Source organism: Gadus morhua, chromosome 7 (assembly GCF_902167405.1).
Source record: "Gadus morhua chromosome 7, gadMor3.0, whole genome shotgun sequence".
NCBI lineage: Eukaryota > Metazoa > Chordata > Actinopteri > Gadiformes > Gadidae > Gadus > Gadus morhua.
Genome location: NC_044054.1, coordinates 23,585,630 through 23,605,386, shown reverse-complemented (window position 1 = coordinate 23,605,386; position 19,757 = coordinate 23,585,630). Strand labels below are relative to the sequence as shown.

At 44.3% G+C, this 19,757-nt stretch overlaps 1 protein-coding gene across 17 annotated transcripts in view; it reads right to left on the bottom strand.

Moving 5' to 3' along the window:
- Positions 1-1,004: 1,004 nt before the first annotated feature.
- The window catches only part of ncam1a (neural cell adhesion molecule 1a), a 174,214-nt gene continuing 155,461 nt past the window's right edge, over positions 1,005-19,757 (bottom strand). For 11 of the 17 annotated variants that reach the window (XM_030361336.1, XM_030361337.1, XM_030361343.1 and 8 more), the window contains 4 exons: positions 10,585-10,786; positions 9,855-9,971; positions 8,843-9,196; positions 1,005-3,913 (listed from right to left, as the gene is read on the bottom strand). In XM_030361336.1, the coding sequence (XP_030217196.1) occupies positions 3,739-3,913; positions 8,843-9,196; positions 9,855-9,971; positions 10,585-10,786 (848 nt within the window). In that variant the 3' untranslated portion in view covers positions 1,005-3,738. Of the gene's footprint in view, positions 3,914-8,842; positions 9,197-9,854; positions 9,972-10,584; positions 10,787-16,890; positions 18,785-19,757 lie in introns of those variants that run through there. The other 6 variants (XM_030361338.1, XM_030361352.1, XM_030361354.1 and 3 more) reach the window with 3 other exon arrangements.

The window sequence follows — 19,757 nt, the reverse complement described above, 5'->3', positions numbered from 1 at the left end:
CCTTAAGAACAGCAGGGTTGTGCATGGGTGGAGGAAGGTCATTCAATGCAACAAGGCATAGGCATTTCGCATTAGTGGATGTATTTTATGGGCAACTGGATGGTTATTTATATGTTTTACTTACTTCATTGACATCACTATTCAAAGAGCACAGTCAATGTTAACTTGTCATTTAATGTGAGAGTACATTTACAATTCATCAAATATACCGTAGCCTACTAATTCAAAATGTTCTGCTTGTCATCTGCCGAGTACCAATGATCAATGTGACCAGTCTAGAATCTGAACGTAGCTAAGATTAATGCAGAGTGTATTTCCCAGAGCCTATCCAGTTTGATTTTCCTTTTACCGCTTAGCTTCTGTGGGCCGTCTTTTTAAAAATAAAACCTTTACATTTTTTCCCTTTAACTTTATTGAATACAGGAAATTCTGGCAGAGGCAAAGTCAAACATTTTACAAACATTTCTTCAGCAGTTAGTACTCAGTATTTACATCTGTGACGGTGGAGAAATTGAGGGGTATCGACGTTACACATAACCAGCAGTCTGTACATTGAGAACTGAGCAGGGGCTAAATTGCTACTTCGAAATATTGGTCTGGGAGTGATTCGTTCAAAAATGGAGATGATTTTTTTTCTTTCTGAATGACTGTCAAATTGTAGGCATCAATTTTGTCATTTGGGTTAGGCGTAACCACGCAGCCTATACTCGTTGGAAATCAAAGCGTTGTTTTTTTGCCACGTCCCTTTAGTTGAAAGCGTCTCCTAATTATGCGAACGAAACACAGAACAATATTTTGTGAGACGAAAGAGGCGCTGCAAACGAGGAAGGGACAAGGGTGACGTTTTGTATTTTTCAAAGTAGTTTGTCAACAAGTATTTGGCAAGCCCATAATTTTTTCCACTAAATCTCAAAATACATTGCATTGTTGCTATTTTCATCCATGATAATGTTTTAATTCTAGCAGAAAGAAAGTATGGCACTTACAAAATTTCAAAACCAAAGAATTTTGTTCCAGCTTGTTTATTATTATGAAGTCTGCAATTTCATGGTGGAATACTCTGCATTCTATTTTCTTTTTTGAGAAGCTGCTTAATTATTAAAAAAAAACAAGACAATAAAAGCCTTTTCATGTCATAATCTAATTGGGCAAAAGGCAACTTTCAACACATCACAAAATCCAATGAAAATATATTGAACAAGAAAACACAAATTTACAGTAACAATTTGCCTAGAATCAGCTCAACATATCAGGTCATCACTTCGCTGTCTTATACACATACATGTGAAATTGATGTGATGGACTATACTCGTGTAGTCGTGTGTTCAACCGTCACTAAAGCGCTACAGCGTGGTGGATATCCATATTAACGCTCAATCCTATCCTCAGCTCTATAGAAGCAAGATTTAGTCAACAGCAAGAACAACAAGTCTGGCTGAAGTTCTCATATAAATTAGAAAAAGGGTCACGGAGCTATCTCCAGAGGGAAAGGCTGCGATTGTTGTCTGTAATTTCAACAAACCTGCGCTTTATTTGCATTAAAAACCTGCTGAAGACGGTGAAATGTGAAATTGTGAAATGAAAAACATTGGAGATGAAGTATAAACATCCCTGTGTGTATAACTGACGGAGGATAAGAAAGATGAAATGCAATGCCGTTTTCCTCACAATTAAAGGCACTGTCTTTCTCCATTTTAATTTTGCTTTCCTAAACCCCAGCCTTCAGGGAACTCTGAACTCTGCTTGGTTCACTATAAGCTAAACTTTTCAGAATCCAACTAGGCATTATTTTATTTTTTTCTGGACTCCAAGACAAAGAACACAACGTATTCTATTCACACTAGGATATCGACACATTCACAGTGCACTATTAGCTTGCAGTCTAAAGTATAAGGAACACTGTACACAAACACAAAAGAAAAAGAAAATGGCAGGTTGGTTTTCTCTCTATCTCTCGTCTCTTCCTAAATCCATATCCGACAGCGTACTATGGCTTAAATAAGAACTTGTCTTGTTGAATCGGTGTGTGTGTGTATCATGGATATATATTGGAATGTATACATACAAATATTAACGTCAGAACAAGACAAACAAACCTCCAATCCCCTGTCAGTCTTATTAAAGGTGACATATTATACCACCAGGTGTGATACCTCTAGGTGGACATGCCAGCTTGTGATGTCAGAAGAGGCACATTTTCAAAACGGCTTGTAACGGCTGATCACACTCACACCTGGTGGTTTAAGATGTCACCTTTAAGAATTCAATGGCCCCCGGAAACTAAAACGAAAGGCTGTAGTTTGGGGGGGGCAGTGAGCGTGTGAGCATAGACAGTGCTTCTGCCATCTACACCTGAGCTCGGAAACTCTAAGGAATACATGCAAACTGATGCAAACAGTAAGGTCTATTTGGTGGCAGGTGGGAAAAGATAGATGAATATTAAACATGTATACCTGTGTGTACAAGTGAGTGCATTTATCAGCGTGAGTCTGTGTGTGAGTATGTGTGTGTGTGTGTGTGTGTGTGTGTGTGTGTGTGTGTGTGTGTGTGTGTGTGTGTGTGTGTGTGTGTGTGTGTGTGTTTTTGCGCATGAACATATGTGCAATCGGAGGAAAAAGCAATAGTGGTGTGTTATTTATTTGCTAAATAAAAAATAGAAAAAAAGAAATACATAAACATTATTTCGACAATTCTTCAACGTGTGTATATTTTCTGGCCCCCCTTCCCTGCCTCCCCTTCCCTTCTATCTCTTCAGGACTAGAAGTCAAACCTTCTACTACCATGTGTTCTTATATTCAACATTGTCTAAAATCTCAACAACAATCACAAAACAAACAGACAGTAAATCAGGCGTGGCAATGTTCAATCCGTCTCAACCCAAGTTCAACAGCATCTCATGAGTTTAAAACACCGCCAAGCCTGGCAGCGATGAGTGGATGTTGTACAGTAGAGTGATACAGGTTAGAAAATAATCTGTGATCGTACAGACACACACATACTGCAGTAATGGCCGACGCACTCCGAGGAGCCATTGGGCTATGGAATGAGACTTAAATAGAAAAGACTGCACATCGGGCAAAAGGCAGTTACCCAGTTTGACCTAAAGCTACGATTGACTAATGGCCGAACGGTGTGGCTTTCCCTTTTCAATATAATAGAGCATACAACAACAAAATGAAAGGATGAGCGAAAAAACGGGCAGACTAGAAGATTTGACGGTTCCTTCTTTCCCCGAGACACGCGGCGACAAACAACGAGGGGATACAGAGGTGAGCGATAAGTGGCGCTAAGGCAGTCAACTGTCTCGTTATCTAACGCACCCAGGTGTGCAGAGCACCACCGCCGTGGAAACGGAAGGCTGTTTTTTATCGTTTACTTCTCCGTCCTTTCTTTCTGCCATGCATTTTTGTCAACTTTTCTAATCCGCCTTCCCCACGTTCTCCCTAGTGTTGTTTTTGTGTTTATTCTAGAGAACTCGCATGGTTTTTCAGACTGCCCCTGCAAACCCAACCCCACCAGCCCATATCCCAAACCCCAAAATCCAAACCCCTACCACCCAGCCACCCCCTAACCCCACCCCAGCCTACCCAGCCCCCCTCCTCCAGCTCCACCTCCATCTCCGCCCTCTCCTCTTCCTCCACACCCGCTCTCATTAAACACTGTTGGAGGAATCATAAGGTATAGGCAATGTGGGGTTGAAGGTGGTGGTGTTGGAGGTGGATGAGGGTCCCGGAGGAGTTACGCTTTGCTCTCGTTGCCGTTGGCAACGGGGGCCTCGTTTGGGACGGTCTTCACCTCGGTGGTGGAGTTGGGCACGGCGTCCACCTCCTTCACCTCCTTCGTCTCCGTGGCGTTAGCCTCCTTGGTTATAGCATCATTAGCGTTAGCCTTGTCGTCGATCGCCACTTTAATACTGTGGGTGGGAGAGAGAGGGAGGGAGGGAGAGATATTAGAGAGGAAGGAGATGGGGCCTACAAATGGCAAGATTATTCTGCTACGCAAATTCAAGGGAAACATCTGCTCATAGTACAAAAAACACAAAATAATACAAATGATCTTTGTTGCCTTAACATAACACGAATAACATTAACACGCACTGTGATCATATGGCCTTTTTGCCTCACTTCAAAATTCTACCTCAGTTGTGTACGCAGAAAGACGAAAACATACCCTGTGTATAACAAATACTGCAGCTCTTTTTTTTGTGGAGGGTACATGCCACTTAATGTCAAATCCGAAAAAAGTGTGCGTGTGGATGTGTGTGTTTTTGCAGACACACACAAACACAGACACAAAGACAGAGACAGAGACAGAAACACAGAGAGAGAGAGACACACAGAGAAAGAGTTAAAAACACATGCATGAATGGAGTGTTTGTCTCCCCTCTATTTTTTGGTCCTTGTGGAACTGAATGCATTTCACACATAATGGGATCTTGCCTCTCGATCCGGGCCAGACATGGACTCGGGAGAGCACGCACGTCCAAGCTATTTTCACACAAACAATGTGACGGTGGAGTGGGGACGGGCCAGGCCGTACGGTACAGTATGCAGAAGGAACAGCAGCGACACAATGGCCAGAGAGGTGGGGGGTGGAACGGTGAGAACCAGGCGTTCCTCCACTGCGACAAGTGGGATTACAAGCCGGACGCAAGGATAAAAAGGCGTACTTGTCATTCGGCGGGAACAGTTTTTTTGGTGGATGATGTTGTTGATGCAGTACACAATACACTTTGCAGTATTGTCCTTCAAAGTGCCGGAAGAGTTCCACCATGGGGTAATTTGTGAAAGGCAACAAGGATCGATAACCTGGTAAATCTGCAGGCGGGCCAAATTGCCTGCTCGAGAACTAGCAACATTTCCCGGTCACTACCGGCTATGGCTGCGTTGTGACTGTGAGCAGTCACAACGCCCGCAGAGGCACGTCCAGGGTTCGTTCTGTCTGACCACACACGGTCACGTGGGGGCGAAGCGAACCAATCACAAGACTCCGCTGAGGACGTTTTTGAATCCACAACGGTTTGTCTATTGAACGCTCCAATGCTTTTCGGGTGCTCTGATGACATCAATACAGCTTATTTTGTCTGGAAACAAGCCCCTTTATCAATAACGGCCGGGAACTGGATGGGTTACCAAATAAGGGAATTGCTCCTGGGTTTTATGGCGGCTGGCATCCATAAGCGCTGACTTAATTGCAATCTGACGGAATGTCCATTGGCCCGTCTACTCCAATGATGCTATGCCACGTGTAAGAGAGCGCAAATACAATCGTTAAAAATATGATGCAAACAGTGACGTGTGGTATATCATACAAAATATATTCCTCAATCTGACAAAGTGTATCTCATCACATTCTGGTGTGCCTCGGCAAGCAGAGGAAGTCTGTGTTAGCCCCCTGCTTGTAAACTGTCCAGACCATTCTTTAATACATGGCTGCCTGCGACAATGGGAGCCTACCTTACCCCCTTCTATTGCTAGTACAGGGAATCAATATCCACTTATAATTATTATCTTCGCAATACCCGCTGAGGACAAGGGTGTATGTGTGTCTGTGTGTATGTTTATGTGCATGTGTCTGTGTGCGTTTGTGTGTTATGTCCAAACCAAACTTTGAGAGGAACTCCTAGGGCCCTATTTTAACGGTCTGAAACTCAAGTGAGAAGCGCCAAGCGCAAGTAGCTTTGTGGGCGGTTCTATGATGATGTCGCTATTTTACCGGCGCAAAAAATGACTCTTGCGCCCGGCGCATATCTAAAAAGTGTTGGTCTGAAGTAGCCTAATTACCCGTAGGTGTGGTTTGGGAGTAACGTGCAATAAACCAATGAGAGTGCCAGCTCCCATCCCCTTTAAGAGCCATGAGCACATTTGAATCTAACAAGATGATATTTTGACAGCGCGTCTGCGGTCTCCGATGAGACAGATGCACATGAATTTCAAACTTCAAATGGCTCAGTTTATGGCCAAATAATATGGCCTAATTCACACATGGAATAAGGTTTTCTTCCACAACTTCAGAAATACTGTGACCTCAAATAAATTTCGGCAAAGAAAACGTAAATGACTGCAAGTCGAAGGAAGAACCCAAAAAGCAGAGCTGGTGTAAATATTTTAACAGGGCCCTGTTACAGCCGCATCCCTCCTGGCCATGTTTGAGCACAACTGAGTTTGGCAAGAGGCGCCGCACCACAAACCCTCCGATAGCACAGGAAGTTGAGCACCAGGGCAGCTTCCTGCACACTCATCACTTAGCCGAGGTTAAGAAGTTGTCAGCAGTTCGGTTTTGAAGTATTAAGCATTTTTTAAATATAGCGCTTTGTTGTTTAACGTAAACTTTAATAAAAGTTGCTTTGTTTCGAATTAAGTGGCATCCGGCAGAAAGGACTGATATGTAGTAGAATATTCATAAGAATGTTTTAATGACGGTATATATATATATATATATTTTATATGATTGTATAATTGGTTAGGAACACAGGTACACAGGCCAGTACAGGCCACCCTACCTCCTTCTAAGTTGTTGGAAGGGGGGAATGTGTTTGGGGTGTTTGTGTTTGGGGTGTTGGGTGTACATACTACACCTTTAATCATAATCATTAATAACTCTGGTTCTCCAATCCAACCTATCAGCCAATGAACCACCATATTGCTAACTAAAATCCTGTCTATCTGCCTGCCTGTCTTTCTGCCTTCTTATCTATGTGGGTAAAAGACTGATGCCACTGCCTAACTCCATAAGGAGCAATATCCCACTTAATTTTGCTGAGTTTTCTGAGTGTGTGCATGTGTTTATATACAGTATACTGTTGATATATGTGTGTGTGTGTGTGTGTGTGTGTGTGTGTGTGTGTGTGTGTGTGTGTGTGTGTGTGTGTGTGTGTGTGTGTGTGTGTGTGTGTGTGTGTTTGTGTATACGTGTATGTTTCTGTGGAAGACATACCGTTGTGAAAGTATGTGAGTGAGTGAGCGAGTGTGTTTGATTGTATGTATGTGAGTGTGCATGTTGGTGTGTAAGTGGCTCAAACAAATTGCTTTTAGCCTACTGTCTCAGTAAATATATGCCCTGGGAGAAAACGTCTGCACACCAACACACTCAAAGAGAGTTTGTTTCTGAGGAGCGGTGCTCTTAAATCCAGCATGAAACTTGGAGCCGCCTCAGCATTCTTTCCGATCAAACAGCCATCTTACTCCGGTGGATTCTGCCAAACATAGCTCTCGGCTGAGAGAGAGATATCAACAAGAGGCAGCCCCTGAACTAGTGTTGACATTTAGCGGTTGTGATTCATGTTTCATTAGAAAAACAAATCACAGACACTTCTTTCTCCTACTGTCAGCCAATGAACAGTGAGCATGAAAACAGTCACATGCAAGCACTGAGTTTGATATTGGTATATTGTCACGCATCATCATCACATGGGCAGGGTTATGCAATTCAGCTACTGGTTAATATTTCAGGAATTATATTTCTATTTCGGAAAGTTTGGAGCAGTAAAACTGCTCAGGAATGTTAAATTTTTAAACGAGTCGAAGGCTGTAAAAATCACAGTCATCCCTGCAGAATAACTGGCGAGAGAATACAAGAAGCCATGTCATAAGTTAAATCCTGACATGAGAAATGCAGAGTTAGTGTGAGGAAGGGAGTGAGGCAGAAAGGGAGGAGAGAGGGAGGAAGGGGGGACGGGATCACAGAGATAGAAAGTGCACTTCAAATCCGAGAGTTAGAAAGATAAATGTCCCCACATGACCGATTCTGGTTTGATTCATGTGTTATTTAGCACCGCCGCCACCATCAGAGCTGCGTCACTCATAATTCATAAGACCAACGCCGTCAGCCGTCAGGGGATGAGAAGCCAGCAGTGTTGTCAACAGAAAAGGTAAATGCGTCGATGCCGCAGGGGTTGGGGAACGGCGATCAGACGAAGAGATCCACGCGGTGTTGTTCTGTTCACGGCCGTATCGGCCCACTGGCACAATCAGGTGTTTAAAACAAAACACTGAGAATTGGCTTGTCAAAGCTACGGCAAAACAACTTTAGATCTCATTTTTATTTCATCTGGTCTCTTGGAGAACAACGATAAGCAGCCAATGATCAATGTGTTTCGTAAACAGTTGGAACCTGCTGCCTGCCTTGTTTTTTCTACTGCGAAAATATGGATAAAGAAAAGAGTGGAAGGAACTCGCTGGGAAGAATTGAGAAGAAGAAAGAAAATAGAGCAATGCGGGCTGGAATTGCTAATCGTATATTTAAATGCAGACTAATTATTATGCTTCTAACAGTATAATATGCTAATTATCGCCAGGTTAGCTGAATATTAGGCTACTTGTCCAGCTAAGTACTCCGATTACAGTTAATTGTCTAAATTGTCAAGTACATGCCACCTTAATTAGAGTGCATTATTGCAACCACGCGTGGGCTAAGTCTGCTACCATTCACACACACATCTTGATTTCTATTGGGTGATTGTTGATGATTGTTGAGAGGGATGGGATGGGGGCGGGGGGGGAGACAATGAACTTTCTTATGATCGGTGCTCAGCGGTGGTCAATTCCAGGTTTGAAAAACAATAAAAGCCTTCCTGTTCTCCAGCCCCAACCCGGCTATTGTTCAGTCGTGTTGAGCTTAATAGAAACTACAAAAAATCCAGAGAGGACTTTTACTTTCTAGCCCTGGAATTTCCACCACTGCATGTTATGAAGACGGGAGCCGGATGCTCGAGAGCCGCAGCATCCCAGCAGGCCGGTCGGCGTATGGGGTGAGGTTGCAGGGGGGGGGGGGGGGGGGGTGAGGGTTAGGGCTAGGGGGGGGGGGGGTTGTGGGTTGTGGCTGGACATGGAGATGGTCATACTCGGCCTGTGCGGTGGAAGCAGTGCTCGGGGAACCCGTGGACTCCTTGGGCTCAGCAGCCTTAGCATCCGGCTCCGAGGCAGCGGTAGCCGCCTTCGGGGGCGCCACGGTAAGGCTTGCGCCCTCGCTCAGGTCCACCAGGGGGCCCACGTCGGGCGTGGAGGACGACGTAGCGCCGGCCGGAGCGGGCCCGCTGTCTTTGCTCCCCGCGCTAGCCGGAAGGGACGCTTCGGCGGCGCTTTTGGCGCTTTCGACCGCGGCGGCGGTGTTGCGTTCGCTAGCGCCGGGGGTTGAGTTAGAGGCAGCGGTAGGCAGCGAGTTCACCACCGGGGAAGTGGTGTCTGGACTGGTGGGCCTGATGGGGGGGGGGGTGAGTGGGTTGGTGATGTGAGGGAGTGGGGGAGGTGGTGGGAGGGTGTTGGGGTGGTGGTAGAGGAATAAGGAATAAGTGAGTTGGGGGGGGGGGGGGGGGGGGGAGTGGACACAAAAGAGAGATCACCCGGGGAGAGACGAGGAGAGAGCGAGAGAGACAAGGAGAGTGAGTAGAGAGGAGAAAGAATCTAGAGTGTTGTGCGTCGAGGGGGGTTAGTGCGTTACGGGAGCACAAAGACTCTTTGTGGAGCCAGAACAAAGAGCGAGGGTTACCGAGGCCTCGGTGTTCAAGTGTCGATAGTTAGCGACTAAAACTATAATTCATATATCTCGCAAAAACGGCTAAATCAAAGAAAGGCATGCTTACTGACATGTTTCAGGTTCAGGTGAGCAGACCTTGAACCGACCCAAGGACTATTTAGTTGAGTTCTTTGAACTAAGGACCACATTTCCCCAACCCTTAGATGGAAATTGCTCGCAAATAGGCAATGGGCCCCTAGCATTTGCAATAGGCTTTATTTCTACCATAAGTGTGTTCGCAGAGACACCACTTCCCCGACAATATCCATAGAAACGCATGGCGCTGTTCTGGTAAAAGTGGGTGGTGAATGGGCCTGGCTGGCTGTGGCGGAGGTACTCACTCAGCCTCCGTCAAAGGGGTGGTCTCACTGGGCTCTGTGGGAGCACCTCCGTCCTGGGTGGGGGGGTTCGCCTCCTCTGTCCTCACCTCCACAATGGGCTCCTTGGATTCATCTTTCCTGTGTTTGCAGAGCCGAACACGAGTGTGAATATGAGGGTGAACATAATCCGGAGCATGAGTGTGAATATGAGGGTGAACATGAGTGTGAGCATGAGTGTGAACATACAATTGCGGCCAGATGATGATGGCCAGCCCACCTCCATCAATGGCGCCACAGCCCAGATACTCTCTGTCTCTCTCTCCACTGTGTCTCTCAATCTCTCTTTTTCTCTCTCGCTGTGCCTCCCAATCTCTACCTTTCTCTCATCCGTGTCTCTACATCTCCCTCGAGCCCCCCTGTGTGTCTCGATCTCTCTCGCGCGCTTCCCTGTGTCTCTCACCGGCTTTCTTCTCTGAAATATATATTCAATATTTTGTAATATATATACCTGCAAGTTAAACTTTAGACGGTACAATATACAGATGATTCATTCCCCTGAAAATTGTGCCATGACGTAGCCAATAAACCTTTCCATGTAGTGGTTTCCCATTCAATTCCACACCTTGAACTGCAGTCCCCTTATAGGCGTGTCTGTGTGTACGCATCTGCGCGTGTGCGGGTGCGTGCGTGCGTGCGTGCGTGTGTGTGTGTGTGTGTTTGTGTGTATGTGTGTGTGTGTGTGTGAACTCACGTGAACGCGGCTTTGCCCTCCTCGATGTCCTTGCCTTTGGCCCCGGGACCCGTCTTGCCGCAGAAGTTGACGGCGATGCACATCAGCAGGCCGCACTTGTTGAGGAAGTAGCAGGTGACGTCCACGCCCACCAGCAGCAGAAGGAAGACCACCATCAGGATGCCCACGATGGCGCCCGTCCCCAGGCCTGAGCCCCCGACTTCTAGAGGGAGGAGAGGAAGAGGAGGAGGAGGAGGAGGAGAAGAAAGAGGAGGAGGAGGAAAAGAAGGAGGATTCAGAGGAGGAGAGAGGGGAAGGAAAAGGAGGACAAGAGGAGAAAGAAGAAATATAAAAAAAATGGTACATTGGGATAACAAATGTAGAGAGGAAATGAGAGAAGGACAGATACATTGAGAGACAAGACGGGCCAAGGGAGACAGCAGAGAGAGAGAGAGAGAGAGAGAGAGAGAGAGAGAGAGAGAGAGACAGAGACAGAGACAGAGACAGAGAGAGAGAGAGAGAGAGAGAGAGAGAGAGAGAGAGAGAGAGAGAGAGAGGGGGCAAATGGGGAGAATAAGTGGAGAGTTGTCAGACTTTAATGACATAATCTTGGCAATTTTAACGATCAAGGCAGTGAGCGTGTGGTTCTTTATAGAGGAGAGATACGGAGACAAAACAAATCATGATGTTTCATCATCTAATGTTCACCAGCAGCGTGTTTACTTACACAGCCCTCATACGCACACACTTGAGGCCTTCGCTTGCTTCCATCGCATCTTATACAAGAATTCATTAGTGGCACACATTCTTATAATCACTATGTTTAAACACCAACAGCATCAAATCGCAGAATAACAAGCGATGTGCTAAGAGCTAAGAGGATGCACAATATCAATGGGGAAGGGAAAAACATGTTGCATGCCAGTAGTAAATCGCCTGAAGGAATTTATTTCCTTCAGCGTGGGTATGGTTTTAAAGTTGCACATTTCATGCAACAGGCCGTATGGAAGGTCTCATGACAAATGCATGGCTTGATAAATTATTTATACATGCAATTTATTCTACATCATGTGTACATTATGAAATGTCACATTGTTGTTTCAACCGAGGCAGTCCATTTTTATTCAGACGTGTGTCTGACTATGTGGAAGCCATTACCAAAGGGGATTTGGTGTGACCCTTCCAGAAGTGCATCCAGGTTTCATCAAATGTGCCTCAAATGTGTTTTCCAATATGGGTGTGGACAAAATTGTTTATCACATAAATGAAGATAAATTAGGGGAAATTATTAGCCCTGATTACTGAATCGATAAGTCACAGCACAATTATGTTCAGTGTTTCACGGGCCATACAACTCTCCAAGATGATTTGCTTCCGCCCCATTGATTGGTCGATAAATAGACCAACCGCAGGAGTTTAGCAGATTACCTCTGGTGTGCTAATTGTCATAATGCTCAAATCAAAACAAACGGCATGCCGAAATGATGATTTATGTCTTCTATGTTTCACTGGATTACATGCTTGTATTACTTTACATTTGACTACATACTCAATACTATATATATTATAGTATAGGGATTGATCTGTTGGATTATTATTTGTTATATTACATTACAATTTACTATTTCAAAAGTACCGTACATCAATCAATCATATCATTTAAAAAGGAAAGCTTGCCCAAATAACTTTAAGAAGAGAATTTCAATGGTAAATGGCAGTGACATTGGCATGGACATTCAAATGAATCGATGCAGCAGGCAACACATTTTTCATCTATATTAAAACAGCACATGCATTTCCAACAACTGCACTGTGGAAAAACTATTTACCAACAGAAGCCCAGGAGAGGCATTGTGCAATTTACATCCAAGTATGCAAACCAATGGCAGCCCTTGGGCATTTAGTGGAGGACAAAAACACAGGAAACACAATCGTCCATTCCACCTGACCCAGGATACAAGTTTGCAACCAATTCCAGACATGAGCATGAGGCATTGTTTTGATGATGCAGTAACAGCATCATCAAACAGCCCAATTGAAACCACCCAATTGAAACCAAATACAGCCCAATTGAAACCAAATAAGACATGTAAGTATGTACAGTTGTGTCAAACGTTTATGTTTATCCTTTAGGATTTTGGTTTTATTAAGAGTCAATGCATTGTTGCCTGGTTGTAATAAAGACAACTGTTTGTATTCTGCAATGGTACCTGTTAAATTCCGTACCATGGGATTGGAAAACATTGGAAAATATTTTAATTGAATTGTCTCTCAAGGATCACAACCAGCTACTTACCAAACATCAAAACTTTTGTCCTGCAACATTTCAAATCAATAAATATAGGGCAGGAAATGCAAAATAAATACGATAACATGAACATAAACGGTTAATTACAACGTATGCGTGGAATGTGTGGAAACTTACTTCATCATTAGTAAACTTGGACATAAACCCAAAGCAATCACACCAAAACCAGACACATTTAAAACATTCCTCCAGCCTCTCTCCCTAGCCGTCCCTTTCTCTAATGCTAATCAATTAAAATGGAGTCTACCTTTCATTTGGAAATCACTTGTGAGGTCAACAGACGGAAGGGCTGTGGGGCGATACTCAAGGCTACGCTCTTTATATCCTCGCTGGTCCACAAACATCGAAAAATACTCCAGGCATCCAGTCCTTCAACGTGCCGGGCCTCTCGAAAGTGCTTTCAAAATCAGGGTTATTCAGAAGAAAATTACAGAAAGTAAGCTACTATTTAGAGAGCCATTTGAGAAAAGATTGGGAAATTGCCGCAACACGCATTAGAGTCATAACCATACACATAAAGCTATTGATTAATAGGCCCGCTGCCAGGTTATGAGGTTATAGTGAAATCAATAGAGCCCCACGAAAACAATGCTTTTGTGTAATAAGGGGATATTAATACGATCATTATCCTTGGTCCCTTAGTTCTCCTTACATGTGGTAAATGTTTAGATAAATGTTAACATCCCTACCAATTATTTTGGTCCTATTCGGTTTTAATGCAATCCCAAATTTGTATTTATTTATTTGTTGTCAGAACCAACTGTGTACTCAACCTGAAATGTCGGCTACTTTACAGCCAAAATATCATTCAGCTTTTTGAACAAAATGAATCAGTGAAGGTCAACCTACAATGAAAGGAATAAATGCACCATATGCCCCATCCACAGAAGAGTGCGAGTATTAACTCTTGAGGTTTTGTTATTTATTCTCCTCAGGTGAAAGCTGTTTAATCATGTCCAACAATAACGCCTCTGTGCTCAGCATCAGACCCCAAGGGGGGGGGGGGGGGGGGGGGGGTTCAACCAAACCACAGCGTTCACTAGGTAATCCTTCCGACCCACCAGCCAAGCGAGTGTGTATTTAGCTCAGCCTTAAGGTCTACCAGCGCCTCTGCTTCACTTTGGAGCCGGTGGTGGGAGGGGAAAGCATGGGTGGGCCGCTGTCCTCACTCTGCCTGCGGTATGTCATAACAATATGCACTCGCACTTCTCGCCGCGGAAGAAGAAAATAAATAAGTTGCCGTCTTTTGTGTGGCAACAGCAAAATAAATAGTGTTGTGAGCCGTCGCACCATCCCCCGATACACACTGGGTGGAGGGGGGAGGGGAGAGAGAGACAGAGACAGAGACAGAGAGAGAGAGAGAGTGAGAGAGAGAGAGAGAGAGAGAGACAGAGACAGAGACAGAGACAGAGAGAGAGATAGAGAGAGAGAGTGAGAGATATCCAGAGAGTGTGAGACAAAGAGAGAGAGAGCATGAGAGGGAGAGAGAGAGAGAGAGAGAGAGAGAGAGAGAGAGAGAGAGAGAGAGAGAGAGAGAGTGAGACAGAGACAGAGAGAGAGAGAGAGAGAGAGATATCCAGAGAGTGTGAGACAAAGAGAGAGAGAGCATGAGAGGGAGAGAGAGAGAGAGAGAGAGAGAGTGAGACAGAGACAGAGAGAGAGAGAGTGAGACAGAGACAGAGAGCGAGACAGCCAGAGAATATGAGACAAAGAGAGAGAGAGCATGAGAGGGAGAGTGAGACAGAGACAGAGCGAGACAGAGAGTGAGAGAGAGATATCCAGAGAGTGTGAGACAAAGAGAGAGAGAGAGCATGAGAGGGAGAGAGAGAGAGAGACAGAGAGAGAGAGCGACAGCCAGAGAATATGAGACAAAGAGAGAGAGAGCATGAGAGAGAGAGAACGAGAGAGAAAGACACATACGCAGAGATACGCAGACCACACACGCAGGGTGGCCGTGCGGCCCACCCTTGCTTATTCCTTTTGCCGTTCACTTCATTTACATTTTAACAGGTGTGATAAATCATGTGCCATGTTTTTTCTCACCTCCACCACCCTCCCAGCACCCCATAGCCCACCTCCAGCCCCCCAACAGTGGCAAGGAAGGCTGTCGCAGCGTGTGTGCAAGCCCCCCGGAACGGGGAGCAGTCACGTATCTGAGTGTCAGCATGGAGTATAGAATATTTCTTTTTTGGGCTTGTCAGGCTTTAACAGCCCAAGCCCAGCCTAGAGCCCTGGTGCTGAAAGGAGCTCCTCTGTGCACCAGGCAGAGTGCAGCCTCTGACCGCCGCCTGGTCTTCATGGAGGAAGGCTTATCTTGAAATGTTAAGCCTGTGATTTAGCAACAGGCATCCAGGGTATACTGAATGCAATCTCTCCGAGGCGGCGGTGGTAGTAACGCAAAAATGTTTGCATATGTAGGTGTTTCGTATGTGCCGCTTTTGGAAAACAGCTATTCTTGAACTGTTTGTTGACATGTTTCTGCATGGATGCCATAGGGCGTTACCTAAATATGTGTTGGAAACAAGGCGGGGAACGGGAAATCCGTAAGCACATTTTTCATCTTCACAATACTTAAAATCTCCAGTGGTGTATCATATTTTAAATACTTTCAGAAAATGAATTGAAATCATTTTAAAATCTATCAATATCTTTCCTCGCACAATTTTGATGGAAGGAAATTACCAAATGAAGGCCCTGCGTTTAATTTTATTTTAATTTTCATAGTTAATTGTACTTAATATATATTTTTTATAAAATTTTTGGTTCCGTGGCACTAACATTGAAAAAAGAAAAATCTGATTAGCTTCACAGTACACTCTTGGTTGTTAAGGATACGCAGAAAATATTGTTTATCTGGGCAGGAGGGGATTGCACCTCGGTCCAGTATTAAAAGATTCCTAATCAGCGATACCTGATTTAGACTGAGGCTATTCCAGAGGAGGTGGTGGAGGTTTTAGAGAGATGGAAGTCTGTCGTAGAAACGAAGATGAAAACGTATGAATAACAATGGAGGGAAACAAAATCCTATTGCAACAACACTGATAAGCATTCGGCTCCTGGGCTTTAGCATATCCACAGTTTTCTCATTCCTTTACAAAAACACTGGTAGTGAGGGAAATGCAGGATTTAAATGGCTATTCCATTGGGAAATAGCCTGCAATGGTGTCTTTCTAGACATTGGGTATGCTTGCATAGGAGCTACATTGATGTCCAGGACATTATGCATATGCACCCACATCCCAGTCAATCAGTCCCCTGATTAGGTTGTATATTGCATTTATGTGGGAAAAATGATAATAAATAATATATTGTCTCCAAAGATACCTCCAGCACAAAATCAGGATATGGCATGTTGACACCTTATTTTGTGTTGTACTAGCCAACAAGTGCGGCCGGTGTACACAAGTTCTAATCAAAGTCGCTCGTGGTGCAGTGCATCATGGATATTTGAGCCAAGACTTTGACAACATTGTTCCTTCACTGCTTGAGACCCAGCAACCTGGCTATTCCCCAGCCCAACAAAATCAAAGGTGGCATGGGCACATTTATAGCATATTACATGCTATCGATAGCAAAACTTGCAAAGGCAAAGAAAATAATGGAAAGAAGAAGAAAGGAGAAAGAAAATGAAAAGAAGCTTTTGACAAACATACAGCTACATATTCATAGCTGAATGTTATTCATAAAATCCATCAAAAGAAGGTGGATCTCTAGAAGCATTTAAATGTTTACACTTTTTTCCCGGAAATACACGTCGTTCCTCAAAGAAAAAAGAAACACAATTTATTCATACTTACAATGAATACATGGCAATACACAGAGATGTACTTACAAAAAGAATTCTCAATATTATAATTTCAGGTTATTGAAAATGAAGTACAGCTAAAGCATTAAGTTCCAGATTTGCTCTGTTGTCAGGTAAAAAGAGAGCGTAAAGCATCAAATTAACGGGTGGGTGTGCATATCGAGAATATCGGAGAATACCTTTTAAAAGATTATGTACACTTTGTCACAAAACATTATGTTTGATTCTTTTATTTTTCTCTCATCATCAACCATCTCCTTTTAACTGACAATGCAGTCCCGGGCCACTCTCTCTCTACAATAATGGACTTCAATCTTATGACACACAACAAGAAAAAAATATATTTCATCATCACAACCAGCAATTAATTCATCTCACGTAGCATGTCCTCATTTTAACCTTGTGGACCATTAACATTTTCAAGCCTGAATGTGTGGATAGAAAAAATTGACATAAACAAAAACTAACAGAAAGTCCAGAGACTAGGCACGGCGTTTTGTGGACACACTCCGCGTAACCTAATTAACACACATTAGCATATTCATAATGCCATTAGAACTTCAGAGAGGGGGATCCGCGCCTTCGTGAATACACCAGCGTCACGCCTCGCATCTGTATTGTTCACACTTACGTCATGCGTGGCGGTGCAGAGGAATTAATGTAGGTCACCTCTTAGTTCCAAATAGAAGCTCCACAGAAAGTCGACGATCACTCGCCAATAACCGTTACCACTGAGGTCCGGCGATCAATCGTACGATAAATCGGAGCGGAAGTCGTATGTTGTTACACAAACAACCTGTATTTGAAATTTGGAGAGGTGTCTTACTAAAACGTCAAGAGAGTGTGGGTCTTCGGTCCTGCGGCTGAGATGAATAAGCGTCTCAACGACAGAAACACTGTCTACTCATAAGTGATCCTTTTTTTATGATGCCATGTTTGTTCCGCTGTCCAATGTTGTCAAACCCCCGGGTTAGGGGACTTAGATTTGGCTAGATGTAGATGAGTATGGGCAAAGGGAGCTAGCATACCAGTGACCATACCAGTTAGCACCAAGCAAGTTTCATTGCCACTGTTCAGTGGCAATGAAACTTGCATCATCGGCCATAACTCTGAAGATCAAAGGCATTTCTCATGTGTAAACTTATCAGCAGTGTCTTCTCATTCAGTGCTAGCGCATCTTTGACAGCATAACCACTTTTGTTGGGTGGGCTGGGAAAATACGGTGATGGACGATTTAATTACACAACAAATGAGTGTCGTTTTGAGACACATTCTTTGTGACTCATTGTGTTGGAATATTTAGCAATTATCCACCATTTGTACGTTGGGGGATGCGGGCATTGTGGGGTAAGGGTTTAATCGCGCAAATCGGCCACATCTCTGAAGATCAAAGGCATTTCTCATGTGTAAACTTATCAGCAGTGTCTTCTCATTCAGTGCTAGCGCATCTTTGACAGCATAACCACTTCTGTTGTGTGATATTGACAACAGTGAACAAAACCAAAACCAAAAAACTGCGTGCTGCATGTTTCCCTATGCAAATATTAAAGATATGAAAAACAATCATAAGCATCATAAGGAATTAAAAAAACTAACTCAAAGCACGACTCCAGAATGAAGCTCACCCACCCCCGTGGTCATGACGAGAAAGATGCCATGACTCTGTATTTTTCTCAACTTTTCAACGTGGCGTTACTTTTTTTTTAATTCTATCGCTCTCTTTCTTTCGTTCGTTCTTTCGTTCTTGTGTGTGGCGGCACAAGGAGTCAAGATAGGCAAAAAAAAAGAGGAAAAAAGGGGGGAGCCAATCACGTGATTGGGCGAGGAGTTGGAAGTGGTGGTGGTGGTGGTGGTGGTGGTGGTGGGGGTCAAGTGTGAGTCGTGAGGAGGTGCACGGTGGGGCGGGTGTGTGTGTGGGGGTTGGTGGGCTCTTCCAGACTCCTCTTGGGCGGTGTGTGCATGTTTGTGTGTGTGTGTGTGTGTGCTCATGTGTGCGTGTGTTGGTGTGTGTCGGTGGCAGGGGACAGTTTATGAGAGCCACAAGACAGCGACCACGGAGAGCAGGATAGATGCGGCGTTGCAGGCCAGGGACGAGCAGCCCAGGGTGGCTGAGGTCACCGGCGAGAACGGAAACCGTACAGAGAAATAACACAAATAAATCACATCAAATGGAGGAAAATGGATCCCGTGGGTTTTGTGTGTCCGTGAAATTGAAAAGAAGAGTGCCACATCAAGAGCAGAAATAAAAAAAGGTCATAAGCACAGAAGGAAGAAGTTTGTGTGCGTGTGTGTGTGTGTGTGTGTGTGTGTGTGTGTGTGTGTGTGTGTGTGTGTGTGTGTGTGTGTGTGTGTGTGTGTGTGTGTGTGTGTGTGTCAGGGATAAGATCCCACATGAGGGGGAGGAAGACAAGAGGAGGAAAAAGGGGAGTGTGAGGGAGGAGGGGGGGGGGGCATGGGTGAGAGACAAACAGTGGGCAGAAGGAGAGAAAGAGAGAAGATTGAAAAACAGGTCAGAACATGGAAACAAAAGGTTGAAAGTTCATCAGAGGCTGAAGTCAGGCAAGTAAAGGCTCAGTGCAGTATGTTTGTGTGTGTGTGTTAGTAGAAAAAAACACACACACAGACACACAAACACGTGTGAAGGATGGGTCATGACATGCATGCATGGAAAGTTACTGCAAGAAAGAGGTAGGATGATTATTCAGAACAAAAAGACAGGAGGAAGGGCCGACTTTTGAATGCAAAATATGAACATGACGTTATTATATTTCGAACGGTCACATTGTCATCAGCCACAAAGCTTTGGAAAGGGAGCAGATGGCATGGATGTGAACCTGATATCCATGAACAGGGGGTTGTTGGTTTAGCATTTTGATCACATCATGGCGTGCCCTCAAATAGCCATGCAAAAAAGAACCAAAAACAACGGCATTTCAGAAGGTCATATCCCTGAACTGGTTAGCCCAAGTAAACAAAACATTAGATGAAATAAATATCTCTAAAAACGAAATGAAAGTTCAATATGAATATCAACTGTAGTTTAGGGAGATTTGGATGGGCTGGATTGTGGTTATATTGGGT